Here is a 25,320-nt window from a genome sequence, read left to right as displayed (position 1 = left end):
GGGACATGTATGTTTAACGTTGCACATCCCGATTCATTCTGTCAAGTCACCACTCACTTCTCCTCACCTATACAGTAGTAGGGCTCTAACAACTTACTCTGTTGTTATGACTACCAGTCCTCAGGATTCATGACGGAGTGAATCACAAACACCCGTGGTGGGCGAGAGTGCTCCATGATATGGCTCCCTAGCCCACTATTTATGGGCAGAAAGACTTTATCATCACACTATATAGTAGCCTAGTATACAAGACACTATTGTGTGAGAGAGAGAGAGAGAGAGAGAGAGAGAGAGAGAGAGAGAGAGAGAGAGAGAGAGAGAGAGAGAGAGAGAGAGAGAGAGAGAGAGAGAGAGAGAGAGAGAGAGAGAGAGAGAGAGAGAGAGAGAGAGAGAGAGAGAGAGAGAGAGAGAGAGAGAGAGAGAGAGAGAGAGAGAGAGAGAGAGAGAGAGAGAGAGAGAGAGAGAGAGAGAGAGAGAGAGAGAGAGAGAGAGAGAGAGAGAGAGAGAGAGAGAGAGAGAGATGTGTTACTGGCAGTAAGATGGAGATTGTCTTTGATTTTATCGATGTCTCCTGTACTGATCTGCAATTGATATGACAACGAGCCCCCCACCCCTGTATCCCCTTGCTGCCGAGCCATTGGATGGCCAGGGTTGGTTGCATGACATATGATATTCATACCTTGGCCCGGATTACAGTAGGCTACTAAATAACATTTCCAGTGGCACACTGACTCACCTCATGATGAAGATGAAGTCATGGGCTACTAGTCATGGTGGTCATGGCAGATGCTCTTTGGACTTTGGTTTGGTTCAACAGACAGATTAGTCTTCTCTTTTCAAAGGTAGGCATGTGCTTTCATTTCATGTGCTTCTACACCTGCATTGCTTGCTGTTTGGGGTTTTAGGCTGGGTTTCTGTACAGCACTTTGAGATATCAGCTGATGTACGAAGGGCTATATAAATAAATTTGATTTGATTTGCTTTCCAAACTGTACGTTTTTCCTGCAAATGTCATTTGAAATTCACGAAAGGCAAACTGTAAACTACCATAGAAATATAATCTATAGATGGCAGTTCCCATTCAAGTAAGGACTTGTACCCATGAGTTTAACACTCAAATTGCCAGGGTAAGAGGTTCAAAAACCCTTCTATGGATTAAATGTCTATGGCCACAACTCAACACGCTGTATATTTGATCTGCATGCTGCCCAAATGGCTGCTTTCCCGACTGTAGGCAACTAGTAACTAACAAAATAAAGGAAACACTTGAGTAAATGAGAGATACAAAATGGATGATATGGCGTGGTTTAGGTCCACCTGTAGAATCTATGCCAAGGAGCATTGAAACTGTCCTGGCAGCTCAAGTTGACCAAACATCGTTTCAAGACACTTTAAATACGGAAAGTATTCAGACCCCTTGACTTCTTCCACATTTTGTTACGTTACAGCCATATTCTAACAATGATTAAATCGTTTTTTTCCCCTCATCAATTGCAAGCCCTGCCACATCTGACGAGCATCAGAGACGGTGTAGTAGGATTCAATCTTAGTCCTCTATTGATGCTTTGCCTGTTTGATGGTTCATCTGAAGGTATAGTATGATTTCTTATAGGCGTCCGGATTAGTGTCCCGCTCCTTGAAAGTGTCTGCTCTAGCCTTTAGCTCAGTGAGGATTTTGCCTGTACTGCATGGCTTCTGATTGGGATATGTACGAACGTTCCCTGTGGAGACGACGTTGTCGATGCACTTATTTATGAGCCCGGTGACTGAGGTGGTATACTCCTCAATGCCATTGCATGAATCCCAGAACATATTCCAGCCTGTGCTAGCAAAACAGTCCTGTAGTGTAGCATCCACATCATCTGACCACTTCCCTATAGAGCGAGTCACTGGTACTTCCTGCTTTAGTTTTTGCTTGTAAGCAGGAATCAGGAGGATGTAATTATGGTCATATTTGCCAAATGGAGGGCAAGGAAGAGCTTTGTATGCGTCTCTGTGTGTGGAGTAAAGGTGGTCTAGAGTTTATTTTTCCTCTGGTTGCACATGTGACATGCTGGTAGAAATTAGATTAACATGCATTTAAGTTTGCCTGCATTAATGTTCCCGACCAATAGGAGTGCCACCTCTGGACGAGCATTTTCTTGTTTACTTATACAGCTTGTTGAGTGCTGTCTCAGTGCCAGCATCGGTTTGTGGTGGTAACTAAACGGCTACAGAAAATATAGATGAAAACTCTCTTGGTAGATAGTGTGGTCTACAGCTTATCACCTTGAGCACCACATGCTATTGACAAATAGACACACACCCCCACCCCTCTTCTTACCAGAAGTAGCTGTTCTGTCCTGTCGATTCACTGAAAACAAAGCCAACTGTATACAGTATTATCTGTGTCGTTGTTCAGTCACAACTTGGTGAAACATAAGATATTACAGTTTTTAATATCCTGTTGGTAGGATAGTCTCGAATGGAGATCATCCAGTTTATTCTCAAGTTTATACCTATAACATGATGCAGCCACCACTATGCTTAAAAAATTAAGAGTGATACTCAGTAGTGTTGTATTGGATTTGTCCCAAACAAAACATTTTGTATCCAGGACAAAAAGTGAATTGCTTTGCCACATTTTTTGCAGTATTACTTTGGTGCCTTGTTGCAAGCAGGATGCATGTTTTGGAATATTTTTATTCTGTACAGACTTCCTTCTTTTCCCTCTGTCAATTAGGTTAGTATTGTGGAGTAACTACAATGTTGCTGATCCATCCTCAGTTTTCTCCTATCACAGCCATTAAACTCTGTAACTGTTTTAAAGTCACCATTGGCCTCATTGGAAATCCCTGAGCAGTTTCCTTCCTCTACGGCAACTGAGTTAGGAAGGACGCCTGTATCTTTGTAGTGACTGGATGTATTGATACACCGTCCAAAGTGTAAATTAATAACTTAAAGTGGAACTGACAACTGTATAACTACTCTGCAGGTATAAAACAAACAGACAATCAGAATATCAGTCCAACATATCAAATTCCCAGTTCATGCTACTAAACCAACTTGATAAGAGGTTTTAGAAATGGGTTCTATTTGACTCAGTGGTCCGTGATGAACACTAAGGCATTGTTGGCAGAATTCTGTGGATGGATGCTGTTCAAGGCATGATTCATATAATATATTTAATAACAACAAATTTCCGAGTGGCGCAGTGGTCTAAAGCACTACATCGCAGTGCTAGCTGTGCCACTAGGGATTCTGGGTTCGAGTCCATTCTCTGTCGCAACCGGCAGTGACCGGGAGACCTATGGGGTGGTGCACAATTGGCCCAGTGTTGTCCGGGTTAGGAGAGGGCTTGGCCGGCAAGGATGTCCTTGTCCCATCGCGCATCAGAGATTTCTGTGCACTCTGACACGGTTGCCAGGTGTACAGTGTTTCCTCCGACACATTGGTGCGGCAGGGTTAAGTGTGCGTTGTGTCAAGAAGCCGTGCGGCTTCGTTGGGTTGTGTTTCGGAGGACACATGTCTTTTGACCTTCGTCTCTCCCGAGTTGCAGAGAAGAGACAAGACTGTAACTGTAAAAGGGGTTAACAAAAAATAAACACTCAAAGGGATATTCAATGTCTGCTTTTTTATTTCTACCAGTCTACCAATAGGTCCCCTTCTTTGCGAGGCATTTGAAAACCTCCCTGGTCTTTGTTGATGAATCTGTGTTTGAATTTCACTGCTCGACTGGGGGACCTTACAGATAACGTTATGTGTGGGGTACAGAGATGAAGTAGTCATTCGAAAATCTCGTTCAACATTATTATTGCACACAGATTGAGTCCATTGAGTAACTTACTATATGACAGAGTCCATGTAACTTATTATATGACTTTGTTAAACACATTTTTACTCTTGAGCTTATTTAGACAAAGGGGTTGAATACTTATTGACATTTCAGCTTTTAATTTTTTATTCATTTGTAAACATTTCAAAAAAACTTAATTCCACTTTGACTTTACTGGATATTGTGTGTAGACCAGCGAAAAAAATAAAAAATTGTAATTGAAAACATTTTTATTCAGGTTAAAACATAACAAAATGTGGGAAAATCAAGGGGTGTGAATACTTCCTGAAGGCACTGTATCTAATATATAGTGTACAATATAAACGGTATATATATATTATTATAATAATAATGTTTGCTGCCTCTTGGGCCTCCCACGGGCCTGGGCCTCCCACGGGCCTGGGCCTCCCACGGGCCTGGGCTTCCCACGGGCCTGGGCCTCCCACGGGCCTGGGCCCAGGGGCTTCAACCCCGGTAAGCCCCTGCATTAATCCGGCCCTGTTCAGACCATGAATGATTTAGTGCAGGTCATTTTAATACAGCTAGCATACCTACATATAGATTTGAGAAATGTAGAGAAAGTACGAGGCATGGAAATAGACTTGATGGCACCAGATGCTTCTCTTCAACATGTATTATTTACGGTTCAATTTCACATAATGACCCAATTACATGGAGACATATGACACTGCCATGACTGTGTATTTGAAGCTGCCACTTTCCCACCAAACATTCAGTAGGAGCAGGACAGATTTCAAAAGTGTTTCCATACATATATTACCTACGATGTTCACCTTTTGTCAGAGTCATCTTGTGCATCTCATCCTACATTCTAGAATCTCTGTCTGTCTGTCTGTCTGTCTGTCTGTCTGTCTGTCTGTCTGTCTGTCTGTCTGTCTGTCTGTCTGTCTGAGTCTGCCTGTCTGCCTGTCTGCCTGTCTGTCTGTCTGTCTGTCTGTCTGTCTGTCTGTCTGTCTGTCTTTTCACCTTTTGTCAGTGTCATCTTGTCCATCTCTTCCTGCATCCTAGAATCTGTCTGTCTGTCTGTCTGTCTGTCTGTCTGTCTGTCTGTCTTTTCACCTTTTGTCAGTGTCATCTTGTCCATCTCTTCCTACATTCTAGAGCCTGCCTGCCTGTCTGTCTGTCTGTCTGAGAGATGAGGGATTTACATATGTTCTTCAGATCCCGTCTCTCTGGAGATCCCGTCTCTCTGGAAATCCCGTCTCTCTGGAGATCCCGTCTCTCTGGAGATCCCGTCTCTCCACCTGACTAGCAGCATTGATTATTTTCCTCTCCCTCCCTCCACCATTTCAACAGAGTCCTGATATAACAGACTATAATACTGTCTCTCTCTCCCTCCACCATTTCAACAGAGTCCTGATATAACAGACTATAATACTGTCTCTCTCTCCCTCCACCATTTTAACAGAGTCCTGATATAACAGACTATAATACTGTCTCTCCCTCCCTCCACCATTTCAACAGAGTCCTGATATAACAGACTATAATACTGTCTCTCACTCCCTCCACCATTTTAACAGAGTCCTGATTTAACAGACTATAATACTGTCTCTCTCTCCCTCCACCATTTCAACAGAGTCCTGATATAACAGACTATAATACAGTCTCTCCCTCCCTCCACCATTTCAACAGAGTCCTGATATAACAGACTACAATACTGTCTCTCTCTCCCTCCACCATTTTAACAGAGTCCTGATATAACAGACTATAATACTGTCTCTCCCTCCCTCCACCATTTCAACAGAGTCCTGATATAACAGACTATAATACTGTCTCTCTCTCCCTCCACCATTTTAACAGAGTCCTGATATAACAGACTATAATACTGTCTCTCTCTCCCTCCACCATTTCAACAGAGTCCTGATATAACAGACTATAATACTGTCTCTCTCTCCCTCCACCATTTCAACAGAGTCCTGATATAACAGACTATAATACTGCCTCTCTCTCCCTCCACCATTTCAACAGAGTCCTGATATAACAGACTATAATACTGTCTCTCCCTCCCTCCACCATTTCAACAGAGTCCTGATATAACAGACTATAATACTGTCTCTCCCTCCCTCCACCATTTCAACAGAGTCCTGATATAACAGACTATAATACAGTCTCTCCCTCCCTCCACCATTTCAACAGAGTCCTGATATAACAGACTATAATACTGTCTCTCTCTCCCTCCACCATTTTAACAGAGTCCTGATATAACAGACTATAATACTGTCTTTCTCTCCCTCCACCATTTCAACAGAGTCCTGATTTAACAGACTATAATACTGTCTCTCTCTCCCTCCACCATTTTAACAGAGTCCTGATATAACAGACTATTATACAGTCTCTCCCTCCCTCCACCATTTCAACAGAGTCCTGATATAACAGACTATAATACTGTCTCTCTCTCCCTCCACCATTTTAACAGAGTCCTGATATAACAGACTATAATACAGTCTCTCCCTCCCTCCACCATTTCAACAGAGTCCTGATATAACAGACTACAATACTGTCTCTCTCTCCCTCCACCATTTTAACAGAGTCCTGATATAACAGACTATAATACTGTCTCTCTCTCCCTCCACCATTTCAACAGAGTCCTGATATAACCGACTATAATACTGTCTCTCTCTCCCTCCACCATTTCAACAGAGTCCTGATATAACAGACTATAATACTGTCTCTCCCTCCCTCCACCATTTCAACAGAGTCCTGATATAACAGACTATAATACTGTCTCTCTCTCCCTCCACCATTTTAACAGAGTCCTGATATAACAGACTATAATACAGTCTCTCCCTCCCTCCACCATTTCAACAGAGTCCTGATATAACAGACTATAATACTGTCTCTCTCTCCCTCCACCATTTTAACAGAGTCCTGATATAACAGACTATAATACAGTCTCTCCCTCCCTCCACCATTTCAACAGAGTCCTGATATAACAGACTACAATACTGTCTCTCTCTCCCTCCACCATTTTAACAGAGTCCTGATATAACAGACTATAATACTGTCTCTCTCTCCCTCCACCATTTTAACAGAGTCCTGATATAACAGACTATAATACTGTCTCTCCCTCCCTCCACCATTTCAACAGAGTCCTGATATAACAGACTATAATACTGTCTCTCTCTCCCTCCACCATTTTAACAGAGTCCTGATATAACAGACTATAATACTGTCTCTCTCTCCCTCCACCATTTCAACAGAGTCCTGATATAACAGACTATAATACTGTCTCTCTCTCCCGCCACCATTTCAACAGAGTCCTGATATAACAGACTATAATACTGTCTCTCTCTCCCTCCACCATTTTAACAGAGTCCTGATATAACAGACTATAATACTGTCTCTCTCTCCCTCCACCATTTTAACAGAGTCCTGATATAACAGACTATAATACTGTCTCTCTCTCCCTCCACCATTTCAACAGAGTCCTGATATAACAGACTATAATACTGTCTCTCTCTCCCTCCACCATTTCAACAGAGTCCTGATATAACAGACTATAATACTGTCTCTCTCTCTCCCTCCACCATTTTAACAGAGTCCTGATTTAACAGACTATAATACTGTCTCTCTCTCCCTCCACCATTTCAACAGAGTCCTGATATAACAGACTATAATACTGTCTCTCTCTCCCGCCACCATTTCAACAGAGTCCTGATATAACAGACTATAATACTGTCTCTCTCTCCCTCCACCATTTTAACAGAGTCCTGATATAACAGACTATAATACTGTCTCTCTCTCCCTCCACCATTTTAACAGAGTCCTGATATAACAGACTATAATACTGTCTCTCTCTCCCTCCACCATTTCAACAGAGTCCTGATATAACAGACTATAATACTGTCTCTCTCTCCCTCCACCATTTCAACAGAGTCCTGATATAACAGACTATAATACTGTCTCTCTCTCCCTCCACCATTTTAACAGAGTCCTGATTTAACAGACTATAATACTGTCTCTCTCTCCCTCCACCATTTCAACAGAGTCCTGATATAACAGACTATAATACTCTCTCTCTCCCTCCACCATTTTAACAGAGTCCTGATTTAACAGACTATAATACTGTCTCTCTCTCCCTCCACCATTTTAACAGAGTCCTGATATAACAGACTATAATACAGTCTCTCCCTCCCTCCACCATTTCAACAGAGTCCTGATATAACAGACTACAATACTGTCTCTCTCTCCCTCCACCATTTTAACAGAGTCCTGATATAACAGACTATAATACTGTCTCTCTCTCCCTCCACCATTTTAACAGAGTCCTGATATAACAGACTATAATACTGTCTCTCCCTCCCTCCACCATTTCAACAGAGTCCTGATATAACAGACTATAATACTGTCTCTCTCTCCCTCCACCATTTTAACAGAGTCCTGATATAACAGACTATAATACTGTCTCTCTCTCCCTCCACCATTTCAACAGAGTCCTGATATAACAGACTATAATACTGTCTCTCTCTCCCGCCACCATTTCAACAGAGTCCTGATATAACAGACTATAATACTGTCTCTCTCTCCCTCCACCATTTTAACAGAGTCCTGATATAACAGACTATAATACTGTCTCTCTCTCCCTCCACCATTTTAACAGAGTCCTGATATAACAGACTATAATACTGTCTCTCTCTCCCTCCACCATTTCAACAGAGTCCTGATATAACAGACTATAATACTGTCTCTCTCTCCCTCCACCATTTCAACAGAGTCCTGATATAACAGACTATAATACTGTCTCTCTCTCTCCCTCCACCATTTTAACAGAGTCCTGATTTAACAGACTATAATACTGTCTCTCTCTCCCTCCACCATTTCAACAGAGTCCTGATATAACAGACTATAATACTGTCTCTCTCTCCCGCCACCATTTCAACAGAGTCCTGATATAACAGACTATAATACTGTCTCTCTCTCCCTCCACCATTTTAACAGAGTCCTGATATAACAGACTATAATACTGTCTCTCTCTCCCTCCACCATTTTAACAGAGTCCTGATATAACAGACTATAATACTGTCTCTCTCTCCCTCCACCATTTCAACAGAGTCCTGATATAACAGACTATAATACTGTCTCTCTCTCCCTCCACCATTTTAACAGAGTCCTGATTTAACAGACTATAATACTGTCTCTCTCTCCCTCCACCATTTCAACAGAGTCCTGATATAACAGACTATAATACTCTCTCTCTCCCTCCACCATTTTAACAGAGTCCTGATTTAACAGACTATAATACTGTCTCTCTCTCCCTCCACCATTTTAACAGAGTCCTGATATAACAGACTATAATACTGTCTCTCCCTCCCTCCACCATTTTAACAGAGTCCTGATATAACAGACTATAATACTGTCTCTCTCTCCCTCCACCATTTTAACAGAGTCCTGATTTAACAGACTATAATACTGTCTCTCTCTCCCTCCACCATTTCAACAGAGTCCTGATATAACAGACTATAATACTGTCTCTCTCTCCTTCCACCATTTTAACAGAGTCCTGATTTAACAGACTATAATACTGTCTCTCTCTCCCTCCACCATTTTAACAGAATCTTGATTTAACAGACTATAATACTGTCTCTCCCTCCCTCCACCATTTCAACAGAGTCCTGATATAACAGACTATAATACTGTCTCTCTCTCCCTCCACCATTTCAACAGAGTCCTGATATAACAGACTATAATACAATAGTGTCTCTCTCTCCCTCCACTATTTCAACAGAGTCCTGATATAACAGACTATAATACAATAGTGTCTCTCTCTCCCTCCACCATTTCAACAGAGTCCTGATATAACAGACTATAATACAATAGTGTCTCTCTCTCCCTCCACTATTTCAACAGAGTCCTGATATAACAGACTATAATACTGTCTCTCTCTCCCTCCACCATTTCAACAGAGTCCTGATATAACAGACTATAATACTGTCTCTCCCTCCCTCCACCATTTCAACAGAGTCCTGATATAACAGACTATAAATCTGTCTCTCTCTCCCTCCACCATTTCAACAGAGTCCTGATATAACAGACTATAAATCTGTCTCTCCCTCCCTCCACCATTTCAACAGAGTCCTGATATAACAGACTATAATACTGTCTCTCCCTCGCTCCACCATTTCAACAGAGTCCTGATATAACAGACTATAATACTGTCTCTCCCTCCCTCCACCATTTCAACAGAGTCCTGATATAACAGACTATAATACTGTCTCTCTCTCCCTCCACCATTTCAACAGAGTCCTGATATAACAGACTATTTGCGATGAAATAGTCAACTGGAATATGTGCCTGATGCTCCACTGTATGCTCCATTGCTAAATTCATAAACCCCAGTCAAGTCTATGACATCTCAGTCAATGACAACCTTACGTAGTGTTATAACGCTTCATAACAGGGCGGCTCAGCAGATAACTCAGTTTGTGGGGCTGATTAAAGACAGATTAGAGGACAGAGGCAGAGTCGAACAACATTACATCAAGGAGATGGATAGCCCAGGAAACCATCAGTCAACATATTCACAACCTCCATTAAATGAAACACCCCCACTCAGTCAAAGAGAGGGCTTCCATTGCACTGAACAGATACGCTCCATGCACTAATACGCACTCTTAGCTGATTCTATTAGCCTAGTGTCCCTAGTTCAAAGCCCACTCAACGGCTATCACCCTGTGCTTGAGAGAAGAAGTCTGTAATTGGATATTTGGAAAAGTATTGACCTGGGTGGGTGGGTTTCTCAAAGCCTTGGTAGCCAAAGAACTACGGTATTTTTCTTAACAACCAAGCCTCATAGCCGTGAAAGAGCTACAACTATAAACGTGGTGTTTGACAGGTCAGTGTCCTACGTGTGAACGAACAACATCAGTGAAATAAAGAAGGCATTACTCTAGGAGTGGTGTGAGCCTATGTAAACAATAACATAGTACTTATGCACATAGTACTTAGAGAAAGGGTCCTGAATACTTATGTAAATGTGAATATTTCAGTTTTACATTTTTAATACATTTGCAAAAATGTCTAAAAACATTGTTTTCACTTTGTTATTATGGGGTATTGTGTCTAGATTGATGAGGGGTGATTATTTAATCCATTTTAGAATAACAAAATGTGGACAAAGTCAAGGGGTCTGAATACTTTCCGAATGCACTGTACTACAACCAAGCACTGAAACCTCACCCCCTTCCTCTTCAGTGTTTTAACTGGGGGAGCACTAGCCTACAGACACACGTTGTGTTGCTGAAGCTCAATGTTTATTTTTGTTGTTGTTTATTTAACCTTTATTTAACTGGGCAGGTCAGTTGATAAGAACAAATTCTTATTTACATTGAAAGCCTACCCCGGCCAAACCCGGACGACGCCGGGCCAATTGTGCACCTCCCTATGGGACTCCCAATCACGGCCCGATGTGATGCAGCCTGGATTCAAACCAGGTAATGCAGTGACGCCTCTTTTACTGAGATGTAATGTCTTAGACCACTGCGGCACTCAGGAACATACTATATCCTAGAAGGTATGTTTGTAACAGCCATACATATTAAATCCATGTTGTGGCCCAGGGTTATATACAGCGTTGGCTGTATGTATGTGTAGCTACCTACTTTCAGGAGACTGCTGAGGGGAGGACGGCTCATAATAATGGCCGAAACGGAGCGAAATGGAATGGCATCAAACACCTGGAAACCATGGAAACCAGGTGTTTGATGTATTTGATACCATTTCACCTATTCCTCTCCAGCCATTACCGTGAACCTGTTCTCCCCAATTAAGGTGCCACAAACCTCCTGTGGACCTACTCGTGCATTATACATACTGAGAAATTGGCCCTTCATCCTCTACAATTTAAAGCACTCTGGAAACAGACACAGTCACAGATACACGGTACACTTAAAGCACTATTCAGCCATTGTCTTCCAGGAAGTAGGAGTGTTGTTGAACTGAGGCTAGTCCCTCGACTGGGAGGAGTCAAACTCTAAAATGCAAGGAGATGTGCTTTTTTTCTAAAAACAAATTATGTAAAACTGAACCAAAAATTAAACATCACTACAAAGGAAGTACAAGTGCTTATATTTCACGCGGAAATTAGGAAGTTTAATTTGTCTCTCCATTAGAATAAGAGAACTGTGTGTGTGTGTGTGTGTGTGTGTGTGTGTGTGTGTGTGTGTGTGTGTGTGTGTGTGTGTGTGTGTGTGTGTGTGTGTGTGTGTGTGTGTGTGTGTGTGTGTGTGTGCGCGTGCGCTGGCGTGTGTGTGTGCGTGCGCCGGCGTGTGTGTGTGTGGACAGATAAGAAGTAGATGGAGAAGCAGATCTATAGAAGGTAACGCTGTAGGAAACACCCAAACTCACCAGGCCAACACCATGCCTCTGCTACTGACAGATGATTTAACACACACCCCATAGCTACACATCCACTGGGTTGAAATATACCAGTACGTTAAATACCAAAAAGTGATTTATGTTAAGCATGATTTATATTTATTTTCACCGGGTAAAGTGTGTGTGTAATGTAATGTAATGTTGACATGACCTTACCTCCTCAACCATGGCCAGCATACGCCGAGTGCTCTCCAGCGACTGTGGAGAGAAAACACCCATATTAGAGAGTTGTCAGATGAATCTCTTCTCTACTACTGAACTGTACCTCACACCTGGTGATGAATACACCTGGTGGGGAATACACCTGGTGGGGAATACACCTGGTGGGGAATACACCTGGTGGGGAATACACCTGGTGGGGAATACACCTGGTGATGAATACACCTGGTGGGGAATACACCTGGTGATGAATACACCTGGTGATGAATACACCTGGTGGGGAATAAACCTGGTGGGGAATACACCTGGTGGGGAATACACCTGGTGGGGAATACACCTGGTGGGGAATACACCTGGTGGGGAATACACCTGGTGATGAATACACCTGGTGATGAATACACCTGGTGATGAATACACCTGGTGGGGAATACACCTGGTGGGGAATACACCTGGTGATGAATACACCTGGTGATGAATACACCTGGTGGGGAATACACCTGGTGATGAATACACCTGGTGATGAATACACCTGGTGGGGAATACACCTGGTGGGGAATACACCTGGTGGGGAATACACCTGGTGGGGAATACACCTGGTGATGAATACACCTGGTGGGGAATACACCTGGTGGGGAATACACCTGGTGATGAATACACCTGGTGATGAATACACCTGGTGATGAATACACCTGGTGGGGAATACACCTGGTGATGAATACACCTGGTGATGAATACACCTGGTGGGGAATACACCTGGTGGGGAATACACCTGGTGGGGAATACACCTGGTGGGGAATACACCTGGTGATGAATACACCTGGTGATGAATACACCTGGTGGGGAATACACCTGGTGGGGAATACACCTGGTGGGGAATACACCTGGTGGGGAATACACCTGGTGATGAATACACCTGGTGGGGAATACACCTGGTGATGAATACACCTGGTGGGGAATACACCTGGTGGGGAATACACCTGGTGATGAATACACCTGGTGGGGAATAAACCTGGTGATGAATACACCTGGTGGGGAATACACCTGGTGGGGAATACACCTGGTGATGAATACACCTGGTGGGGAATACACCTGGTGATGAATACACCTGGTGATGAATACACCTGGTGGGGAATACACCTGGTGGGGAATACACCTGGTGATGAATACACCTGGAGGGGAATACACCTGGTGGGGAATACACCTGGTGGGGAATACACCTGGTGGGGAATACACCTGGTGGGGAATACACCAGGTGATGAATACACCTGGTGATGAATACACCTGGTGGGGAATACACCTGGTGGGGAATACACCAGGTGATGAATACACCTGGTGGGGAATACACCTGGTGATGAATACACCTGGTGATGAATACACCTGGTGGGGAATACACCTGGTGGGGAATACACCTGGTGGGGAATACACCTGGTGATGAATACACCTGGTGATGAATACACCTGGTGGGGAATAAACCTGGTGATGAATACACCAGGTGATGAATAAACCTGGTGATGAATACACCTGGTGATGAATACACCTGGTGATGAATACACCTGGTGGGGAATAAACCTGGTGATGAATACACCAGGTGATGAATACACCTGGTGATGAATACACCTGGTGATGAATACACCTGGTGATGAATACACCTGGTGATGAATACACCTGGTGGGGAATAAACCTGGTGATGAATACACCAGGTGATGAATAAACCTGGTGATGAATACACCTGGTGATGAATACACCTGGTGATGAATACACCTGGTGGGGAATAAACCTGGTGATGAATACACCAGGTGATGAATACACCTGGTGATGAATACACCTGGTGATGAATACACCTGGTGATGAATACACCTGGTGGGGAATACACCTGGTGATGAATACACCTGGTGATGAATACACCTGGTGATGAATACACCTGGTGGGGAATACACCTGGTGGGGAATACACCTGGTGGGGAATACACCTGGTGATGAATACACCTGGTGGGGAATACACCTGGTGGGGAATACACCTGGTGATGAATACACCTGGTGGGGAATACACCTGGTGGGGAATACACCTGGTGGGGAATACACCTGGTGGGGAATACACCTGGTGATGAATACACCTGGTGATGAATACACCTGGTGGGGAATACACCTGGTGGGGAATACACCTGGTGGGGAATACACCTGGTGGGGAATACACCTGGTGGGGAATACACCTGGTGATGAATACACCTGGTGATGAATACACCTGGTGATGAATACACCTGGTGGGGAATACACCTGGTGGGGAATACACCTGGTGGGGAATACACCAGGTGATGAATACACCTGGTGATGAATACACCTGGTGGGGAATACACCTGGTGGGGAATACACCAGGTGATGAATACACCTGGTGGGGAATACACCTGGTGATGAATACACCTGGTGATGAATACACCTGGTGGGGAATACACCTGGTGGGGAATACACCTGGTGGGGAATACACCTGGTGATGAATACACCTGGTGATGAATACACCTGGTGGGGAATAAACCTGGTGATGAATACAACAGGTGATGAATAAACCTGGTGATGAATACACCTGGTGATGAATACACCTGGTGATGAATACACCTGGTGGGGAATAAACCTGGTGATGAATACACCAGGTGATGAATACACCTGGTGATGAATACACCTGGTGATGAATACACCTGGTGATGAATACACCTGGTGATGAATACACCTGGTGGGGAATAAACCTGGTGATGAATACACCAGGTGATGAATAAACCTGGTGATGAATACACCTGGTGATGAATACACCTGGTGATGAATACACCTGGTGGGGAATAAACCTGGTGATGAATACACCAGGTGATGAATACACCTGGTGATGAATACACCTGGTGATGAATACACCTGGTGATGAATACACCTGGTGATGAATACACCTGGTGGGGAATACACCTGGTGATGAATACACCTGGTGATGAATACACCTGGTGATGAATACACCTGGTGGGGAATACACCTGGTGGGGAATACACCTGGTGGGGAATACACCTGGTGATGAATACACCTGGTGGGGAATACACCTGGTGGGGAATACACCTGGTGATGAATACACCTGGTGGGGAATACACCTGGTGGGGAATACACCTGGTGGGGAATACACCTGGTGGGGAATACACCTGGTGATGAATACACCTGGTGATGAATACACCTGGTGGGGAATACACCTGGTGGGGAATACACCTGGTGGGGAATACACCTGGTGGGGAATACACCTGGTGGGGAATACACCTGGTGGGGAATACACCTGGTGATGAATACACCTGGTGATGAATACACCTGGTGATGAATACACCTGGTGGGGAATACACCTGGTGGGGAATACACCTGGTGGGGAATACACCAGGTGATGAATACACCTGGTGATGAATACACCTGGTGGGGAATACACCTGGTGGGGAATACACCAGGTGATGAATACACCTGGTGGGGAATACACCTGGTGATGAATACACCTGGTGATGAATACACCTGGTGGGGAATACACCTGGTGATGAATACACCTGGTGGGGAATACACCTGGTGATGAATACACCTGGTGATGAATACACCTGGTGATGAATACACCTGGTGATGAATACACCTGGTGATGAATACACCTGGTGGGGAATACACCTGGTGATGAATACACCTGGTGGGGAATACACCTGGTGGGGAATACACCTGGTGGGGAATACACCTGGTGATGAATACACCTGGTGATGAATACACCTGGTGATGAATACACCTGGTGGGGAATACACCTGGTGATGAATACACCTGGTGATGAATACACCTGGTGGGGAATACACCTGGTGGGGAATACACCTGGTGATGAATAAACCTGGTGATGAATACACCTGGTGATGAATACACCTGGTGGGGAATACACCTGGTGGGGAATACACCTGGTGGGGAATACACCTGGTGATGAATACACCTGGTGGGGAATACACCTGACAAACAGTCAGCTATATCATTAACATATCATTAACATATTAACATTGACACACAGTGAGCTGTATCATTAACATATCATTAACATTGACACACAGTGAGCTATATCATTAACATACCATTAACATATTAACATTAACCCACAGTGAGCTAAAAATTCTTCACATTCCCACTGGATTTTTGACCAGTTCTCCTCACTCTTTCCCTCTTTTTCCATCTATCCCCCTTTTCATACATCTACATCCCTCTAAATGTGTTTATCTCACTCGATCTCCCTTTCCCTCTCATCTGCTCTGCTTCTCCCTTCCCCTCCTCAATCTCCCGCTCTCCCTCCTCCCTTTCCTCCCTCCTCCCTTTCCTCCCTCCCTCCTTCCCTTCCTCCCGGCCTCCCTCCCATTCCTTTACTTATCCAATCTCTCTCTCTCTCTCGTCTCGCTCTCTCTCCAGAGCCTGGCTGGATTACATTATCCCTTCCTGAATGTTTAATAGGTCCATTTGAGCTAGTGTGTTATTCTGGCCATCTGAATTAAGGCTGTGCCCCACTCAGAAAGAACAGGCTAGAGAGATGTACAGTTAGCACTGTCTAAAACACCCACAGCAAAACCATGGGAACATGGACACAGTAGGATAAATAACCCAGAACCATGACACCTAGTTTATAACAAATAGAGCTTATGTCTGACTAACGGTAGTTGACACGCAGTGCTCGATAACAGAGAGGGGAGAATAGAGAGAGAATAACAGTGATGTGGATAACAAGACAACTGAACCAAGGATCATTAATGTGAGATTATTAACGTGAGATTATAACGCATTGTCAATCTGTGATCAAATGAACCCAAGGACAGTAGGCTACATGCGACAGTATGTTAGGGTGAGATATTAGACAGTGCATTCTGTTACCGACCTCAGACGCCACACGTTCACCCTGCGGGGCGACAGACGTAGGGGATCATAATAATGCATCATACTCCACTTTTCCCAAAGATGCAGGAAAGTTCACAAAACAAGAGATTTATCTGTGTCGATGTGTGATTATATCAAATGTTGTCATCCCTTTGATTATCAACCCAGACCAAACTGATGGCCATTTCAGAAAAATATACTTCCTGTGCCATGCAAGGTTTTTGTCCACTAACCGAGTCAAATACTCAAGTGATCTTGACACAAAGTGGGATTTGGCTGATAATGGGCCAATATCTGGATGTCTGTTATTATTGACACCAAGCAGGCAGTCCTAGGGCTGGCACTACCTCAAAGAGTCAACAAAGGTTCTTTCATGTAACAGATTGACGTATATTGTCACGAGTCTTGTCCTGGAGGTAGAACGGAGTGGTTTCTGCTAAATGGGCTACAGTGGCTTGCGAAAGTATTCACCCCCCTTCGCATTTTTCCTATTTTGTTGCCTGATAAACTGGAATTAAAATTTACACAACATGTCTACCACGTTGAAGATGCTAAATATTTTTTATTGTGAAACAAACAAGAAAAAATACAAAAAAAAAACAGAAAGCTTGAGCAGGCATAACTATTCAACCCTCTCAAAGTCAATACTTTGTAGAGCCACCTTTTGCAGCAATTACAGCTGCAAGTCTCTTGGGGTTTGTCTCTATAAGCTTGGCACATCTAGCCACTGGGATTTTTGCCCATTCTTCAAGGCAAAACTGCTCCAGCTCCTTCAAGTTGAAAGGTTTTGCTGGTGTACAGCAATCTTTTAGTCATACCACAGATTCTCAATTGGATTGAGGTTTGTGCTTTGACGAGGCCATTCCAAGATGTTTCCCCTAAATTTACTCGAGTGTTGCTTTAGCAGTATGCTTAGGGTCGTTGTCCTGCTGGAAGGTGAACCTCCGTCCCAGTTTCAATCTCTTGAAGACTGAAAAAGGTTTCCCTCAAGAATTTCCCTGTATTTAACTCTGACCAGTTTCCCAGTCCCTGCCGATGAAAAACATCCCCACAGGGATGGTATTCTCTGGGTGATGAGAGGTGTTGGGTTTGCACCAGACATAGCGTTTTCCTTGATGGCCAAAAAGCTAAATTTTAGTCTCATCTGACCAGAGTACCTTCCTCCATATGTTTAGGGAGTCTCCCACATGCCTATTGGCGAACACTAAATTTGTTTGCTTATTTTTTTCTTTAAACAATGGCTTTTTTCTGGCCACTCTTCCGTAACGTCCAACTCTGGAGTGTACGGCTTAAACTGTTCCTATGGACAGATACTCCAATCTCCGCTGTAGAGCTTTTCAGCTCCTTCAGGGTTATCTTTGGTCTCCTTGTTGCCGCTCTGATTAATGCCTTCCTTGCCTGGTCCATGAGTTTTGGTGGGCGGCCATCTCTTGGCAAGTTTGTTGTGGTGCCATATTCTTTCAATTTTTTAAAAATGGATTTAATGGAGCTCCGTGGGATGTTTAAAGTTTCAGATATTTTTTTATAATCCAACCCTGATCTGTACTTCTCCGCAACCTGACCTGTTTGGAGAACTCCTTGGTCTTCATGATGCCGCTTGCTTGGTGGTGTTGTAGACTCTGGGGCCTTTCAGAACAGATGTATATATCCTGAGATCATATGACAGATCATGTGACACTTAGATTTCACACAGGTGGACTTTATTTAACTAATTATGTGACTTCTGAAGGTAATTGTTTCCACCAGATCTTATTTAGGGGTTTCGTATCAAAGGGGGTGAATACATATGCACACACCACTTTTCTGTTTTTTATTTTAGATCATTTTTTAGTATTGATTTTCATTTCACTTCACCAATTTGGACTATTTTGTGTATGTCCATTACATGAAATCCAAATTAAAATCCATTTAAAATACAGGTTGTAATGAGACAAAATATGACAAATTAGGAAAAACACCAAGGGGGATGAATTATTTTGCAAGGCACTGTATATTGTAAAAATTGATTAAAACAGATATTAGCTCTTTGGTCTTAATTTAGAGATAGGATAAGGCATTAGGGTTAGGTTTAAGGTTAGGGTTATGTTTAAAATCAGATTGTATAACGTTGTGGCTGTGCCAGCTAGTGACCACTCTGAAAAGCTGTCTCTAGTAGGCTACAGGAGTCATCCCAATATGGCTGCCTCAAAGCATAAATACAGGTTATATTATGATTTGCATACACAGATTTGATCTCTTTCTATCCATGTAAGCCGGAATAAAAGTGTAAGTGTAGCTAGCTAAATATAAACAAAGCTCATTGTCAAATTAAAACACAATCTGTTAATTAACTTACACAGATTGTAAAATACAAGGTAAGTAGTAGGCTACAGATAGCAATGTGCGGTACATTCTTCACAAAATAAAGACACACACACAAATGTACACACACACACACAATGTATCAGACCAAAAACAAAATGGTGTGTTTCAGGCAGGGTCTGGTTGACTCAGCTTAGCTTAGAGCAATACAGTATATTTATAGTCAAACAGCACTCACACATCTTTCTAATTCATGACTTGCATAACCCCACATAGTCTCTTTCCCCTCAAGTACAGATTGTTTTACAGTGTAGCTAAAGTAGAACAAAAAAGTTGACAGAGCTCTGATATGTAATGAAGATGCTTAATTGTTTGCTTCGGTCTCAGGTGTGGAGCTCAACGCCCATGTTCAGAAAAACGTCTCAGAGTACAAGTGCTGATCCTCCTGTCCGTATATAACCATATTCATTACGATCTAAAAGGCTAAATTAATCCTAAAATCAGTACTCGCACTCTGAGACGCGCCCTGATGTGGATCTCATTTGTGTTCATGAAACAATGAAGATCTACTGTGAGCCGTCACTTAGGTTGGAGGTGTGTGTGAGGTGTGTGTGGTAGCTGTCTTTGTGTGTGTTTTTACCTCATCAGCTATCTGGTCCGCCTTTGTCTGCAGGTTTTCCAGCTCATTGCGCATGTCCGCTTCATCTGCCATGGCTTTTGGGTTGTGAGATGGGCGTCGGCCTCCAAACAATGAGAAAAGTGGCTGCTATTGTAAAAACTGAGAAGAGAGAGAGAGAGAGAGAGAGAGAGAGAGAGAGAGAGAGAGAGAGAGAGAAAATAACAACCATGGTAAGTATCGTCACATTAGTGTTTGATGGCGATTAACAGAAAAAAATGTTCACTTAGATTTGCTTAGAGATAATATATATGCAGAGATCACAAATCAAATCAAATCAAATGTATTTATTTCACCCTTCTTACATCAGCTGATGCCACAAAGTGCTGTACAGAAACCCAGTCTAAAACCCCAAACAGCAAGCAATGCAGGTGTAGAAGCACAGTGACTAGGAAAAACTCCCTAGAAAAGCCAAAACCTAGGAAGAAAGCTAGAGAGGAACCAGGCTCCAGCCTGGCTGTGCCTGGTGGAGATTATAACAGAACATGGCCAAGATGTTCAAATGTTCATAGATGAACAACAGGGTCAAATAATAATAATCACAGTAGTTGTCGAGGGTGCAACAAGTCAGCACCTCAGGAGTAAATGTCAGTTGGCTTTTCATAGCCGATCATTAAGAGTATCTCTACCGCTCCTGCTATCTCTAGAGAGTTGAAAACAGCAGGTCTGGGACAGGTAGCACGTCCGGTGAACAGGTCAGGGTTTCATAGCCGCAGGCATAACAGTTGAAACTGGAGCAGCAGCCGGGCCAGGTGGACATCACACACATGTCAAGCCGCATTTCAGATACTGTAGGATAGGACGTTTCTTTGATAATGAATCTAGTCAACCATTAATCATTGTGGATGGCTCAGAGTTATCCCAGTTCCCAGTTCTCAAAGTTTTGAGTCAAACAAGTAAAACATTTGCGATCACCTTAACTGAAGCATCATCTAGACCAGTTCCTCGGGGGCCTGATTGATGTCACACTGTTGTCCCAGCAAACACTGAATCCAATAATTAACTAATCATGATCTTCAGTTTAGAATACAATGTGTATAATTAGCTGTGTTTGCAAGGGGTGGTGGAAAGTGTGACAATGCTCCGGCCCCCAAGGACTGGAGTTGTCTAATCTCTCGTGCACAGATGTACGTAAAATGTAGGTTCTGTCGCGAATGAATGGGATGCGTGGGATAATAACAGTAATTCCAGTGTTTGGGTTTTTGTCACTGGTTATTTGGACTTGATGGGACTTTGGCTGAGAGTTTCCTTTCGTGAGGGTGGAGACTTTGCATACTTGAATTCTCAAATTTAAAATACAAACATGTATAGAGCTAGAATTTAATCACACAGCTGACCAAATTACGTAAGATTTCAGTTATGGGTTAACCTGAGATTAAGATCAGACAGACACAGCAGCCAAATCCCCCAAGGAAGAGTCCTTCCCTCTCTCTCTTATCCTTCCTGTGGTATCCCTGTCTGGTCTCCCTCACAGCTCTGAGAGATGCATATAATAGTTGAGATGGGTTCAGTCAGGCCTTTACACTAAGACCAGCACCCCTGGTAGGATTAAGTGTTATTGTCACTGTGTAATGGTAATGCTCCTGTCAAGGGTCTCCTCTCTGCCTCCCAGACAGATGGCTTTAGCTCCCACTTCTCTATGAGAGCATCTGAAATCCATATCCATCCCTGTCTACCCTTCTCCAGGGAAATTAGAAACTTATCTCAAGTGTTTCCATAGGAGAGCGGGAGAGGGGGAGGTAGACTCTAAACTGAGAGGAGTTGTCAGATTTTTATTTGTAATACAGGTTTTATTTCAGTTCACTTCAATCTGTAATTTATGTATTATATTTACGTAAGCGGAGCCTGATTTCCCGGTTTTCCGGAGCCTACTCCTTATCCAAAAAGCATATATATTATATATTTTTGGTAATTTTTACTCAATTTTTTCCCCCCAATTTCGTGATTAAGATCTTGTCTCATCGTTGCAACTCCCCAACAGCCAAACCCTCCCCTAACCTGGACGACAGGGTGTTGGTGCAAAGGTTAAAATGCTGTATAATTACTAGTCATGCTCTAGATTGGTTTATAAATTACCTATCAAATCATACACCATGTGTAACGGCGGATGGTTCTAAATCCATAGAGTCCATAGAGTTGTGCTCAGGTGTTCCGCAAGGTACTATTTTGGGTCCACTGTTGTTCATCAACAACATTGGGGATCATATTGAAACAGCAGATGTTCATTTTTATGCAGATGATCCTGTTTTTCATTCAAGTGGTAGCAGTTACCATACAACAGAATCTGTATGATTTGAAGCTGGTTCTGAATTCGGGTTAAACAAAATGCATGGTATTTTCAAATGCCAGGCATGTTACGAATCATGTCATTGCTACAATGGATGTACATACTATAGAGCATGTCAAAGTGTACAAATATTTGGGAGTGTGGGTTGATGACAAGCTGAGCTGAGCTGTTCATGTTGAAAACGTGATAAGGAAGGTCAAGCTGAGAATAGGTTTTTATTACCAGCATTAGGCTTGTTTGTCTCTGGAGGCCAGAAAGGAGCAGGTATGATGTACATTACTGACAGCTTTAGATTTGAGTGATGTTATAAACTCAGCAAAAAAAGAAATGCCCCTTTTTCAGGACCCTGTCTTTCAAAGATAACTAGTAAAAATCCACAGATCTTCATTGTAAAAGGTTAAAACACTGTTTAAATAGTGAGGTCTTGTAGGCCTGTTGTAAGGCAGGTCCTCACCAGACATCACTGGCAAAAACGTTGCCTATGGGCACAAACCCACTGTCGCTGGACGAGACAGGACTGGCAAAAAGTGCTCTTCACTGACGAGTCACGGTTTTGTCTCACCAGGGGTGATGGTCAGATTCGTGTTTATCGTCAAAGGAATGAGCGTTACACTGAGGCCTGTACTCTGGAGCGGGATCTATTTGGAGGTGGAGGGTCCGTCATGGTCTGGGGCAGTGTGTCACAGCATCATAGGACTGAGCTTGATGTCATTGCAGGCAATCTCAATGCTGTGCCTAACAGGGAAGACATCCTCCTCCCTCATGTGGTACCCTTCCTGCAGGCTAATCCTGACATGACCCTTCAGCATGACAATGCCACCAGCCATTCTGCTCATTCTGTGCTTGATTCCTGCAAGACAGGAATGTCAGTGTTCTGCCATGGCCAGCGAAGAGCCCGATCTCAATCTCATTGAGCACATCTGGAACCTGTTGGATCGGAGGGTAAGGGCTAGGGCCATTCCCCCCAGAAATGTCCTGGAATTTGCAGGTGCCTTGGTGGAAAAGTGGCGTAACATCTCACAGCAAGAACTGGCAAATCTGGTGCCGTCCATGAGGAGGAGATGCACTGCAGTACTTAATGCAGCTGGTGGCCACACCAGATACTGACTGTTAATTTGGATTTGGACCTCCCTTTGTTCAGGGACACATTATTCAATTTCTGTTAGTCACATGTCTGTGGAACTTGTTCAGTTTATGTCTCAGTTGTTGAATCTTGTTATGATCGTACAAATATTTACACGTTAAGTTTTCTGAAAATAAACGCAGTTGACAGTGAGAGGACGTTTCTTTTTTTGCTGAGTTTATATATGGAGGCCTCAACCACTACCCGGAGAGCACTTGATTCAGTGTATCATGCGTCCTTCAAGTTCATTACCAATCAAACACATCTAACACATCATTGTGATCTCTAGAGCACCGTTGGCTGGTCATTATTGACCTTGCCTTGATCTCTACAACAAAAACCTGTATAAACCAAGGTTAAATAAACATGTAAAATTAAAACATCTAGGCCTATACATCTTTACTTTAAAAAACATCTAGGTGTTAGGTTCTTATTTTTCAGAGTAAATAAGTCACGGACACTAGAGAAGCTTTAACCAAGTTTAATTATTCCCCAAGGTTCTGTACAGCTGTAATCAGACAGCGAAACATTTCAGACATTACAGTTTATATGCATCCTGCTTAGGACACCCCTCCTCCTTACAGCTCCACAGGAAAGAAGGTAACCAGATACCAACCCTGATTACTCCCTTAAGGGGAACTGAACTCACCCCTCACCTCATAATCTACAGATATCCATCTGTCTGTCTTCCCTATATCAACTCATCGCTCTCCTCTATCAAACACATTCCAAAGCCTTCTGTCTCTCTTCAGAGAACCATTAACTTCTAACATTTCCTATCATTAATTTACTACCTCAATGATCAAAGTTTAGCCGATTCCAACATAGGCCTGTTTATTTTAGTCAGTGAAGAACAAATTCTTATTTTCAAAGATGGCCTAGGAACAGTCTTATTCAGAGGCAGAGCAATTTTGTACCCTGTCAGCTCAGGGATTTGATCTTGCAACCTTTTGTTTACTAGTCCAATGCTCTAACCAGTAGGCTACGCTGCCACCCAGTAAAGCCTATACAGCTTAACTTTAGATAACATCTAGGTCTATAGAGCTTTACTTTAAATAACATCTAGGCCTATAAGGCTTTACTTTAGATAACATCTAGGTCTATAGAGCTTTACTTTAGATAACATCTAGGTCTATAGAGCTTTACTTTAAATAACATCTAGGCCTATAGAGCTTTACTTTAGATAACATCTAGGCCTATAAAGCTTTACTTTAAATAACATCTAGGCCTATAGATGATTTACTTTAGATAACATCTAGGCCTATACAGCTTTACTTAAAATAAAATCTAGGCCTATAAATTATGTACTTTAAATAACATCTAGGCCTATACAGATTTACTTTAAATAACATCTAGGCCTATAGATGATGTACTTTAAATAACATCTAGGCCTATACATGATGTAGTTTAAATACATTATACTATACGTTATGCCATTAACATAAAAACATAAACAACACTACACTTTGTCATTCCAAGTTCAGTTGTCATAATGTCAAAGCTTTTTTTTTTTTTTTGAAAATCGTGTTTAGAAGACAATCATTTGAACTCTACAAATAGCCATTTTATCTGCTGAGCGATGTATATCCTTCTTTATCTGCGAAGCTTTGATGTCGGGACAGACGGAAAACCGTAGCATGTGACTGCTGTCAAGTACACAGCATCGGAAAACAC

General features: G+C 42.8%; 1 protein-coding gene across 2 annotated transcripts in view; it reads right to left on the bottom strand.

The window, feature by feature from the left end:
• LOC110505907 (synaptosomal-associated protein 25-B) overlaps positions 1 to 25,320 on the bottom strand; it is a 76,808-nt gene that overhangs the window by 20,495 nt on the left and 30,993 nt on the right. For both annotated transcript variants that reach the window (XM_036962705.1, XM_036962704.1), the window contains exons 2-3: positions 20,201 to 20,338; positions 12,365 to 12,406 (exon numbers count right to left, since the gene is read on the bottom strand). In XM_036962705.1, the coding sequence (XP_036818600.1) occupies positions 12,365 to 12,406; positions 20,201 to 20,272 (114 nt within the window). In that variant the 5' untranslated portion in view covers positions 20,273 to 20,338. The remainder of the gene's footprint in view (positions 1 to 12,364; positions 12,407 to 20,200; positions 20,339 to 25,320) is intronic.

This window comes from Oncorhynchus mykiss, chromosome 25 (genome assembly GCF_013265735.2).
Source record: "Oncorhynchus mykiss isolate Arlee chromosome 25, USDA_OmykA_1.1, whole genome shotgun sequence".
NCBI classification, from domain to species: Eukaryota; Metazoa; Chordata; class Actinopteri; order Salmoniformes; family Salmonidae; genus Oncorhynchus; species Oncorhynchus mykiss.
This window is presented reverse-complemented; position numbering and strand designations above follow the sequence as displayed.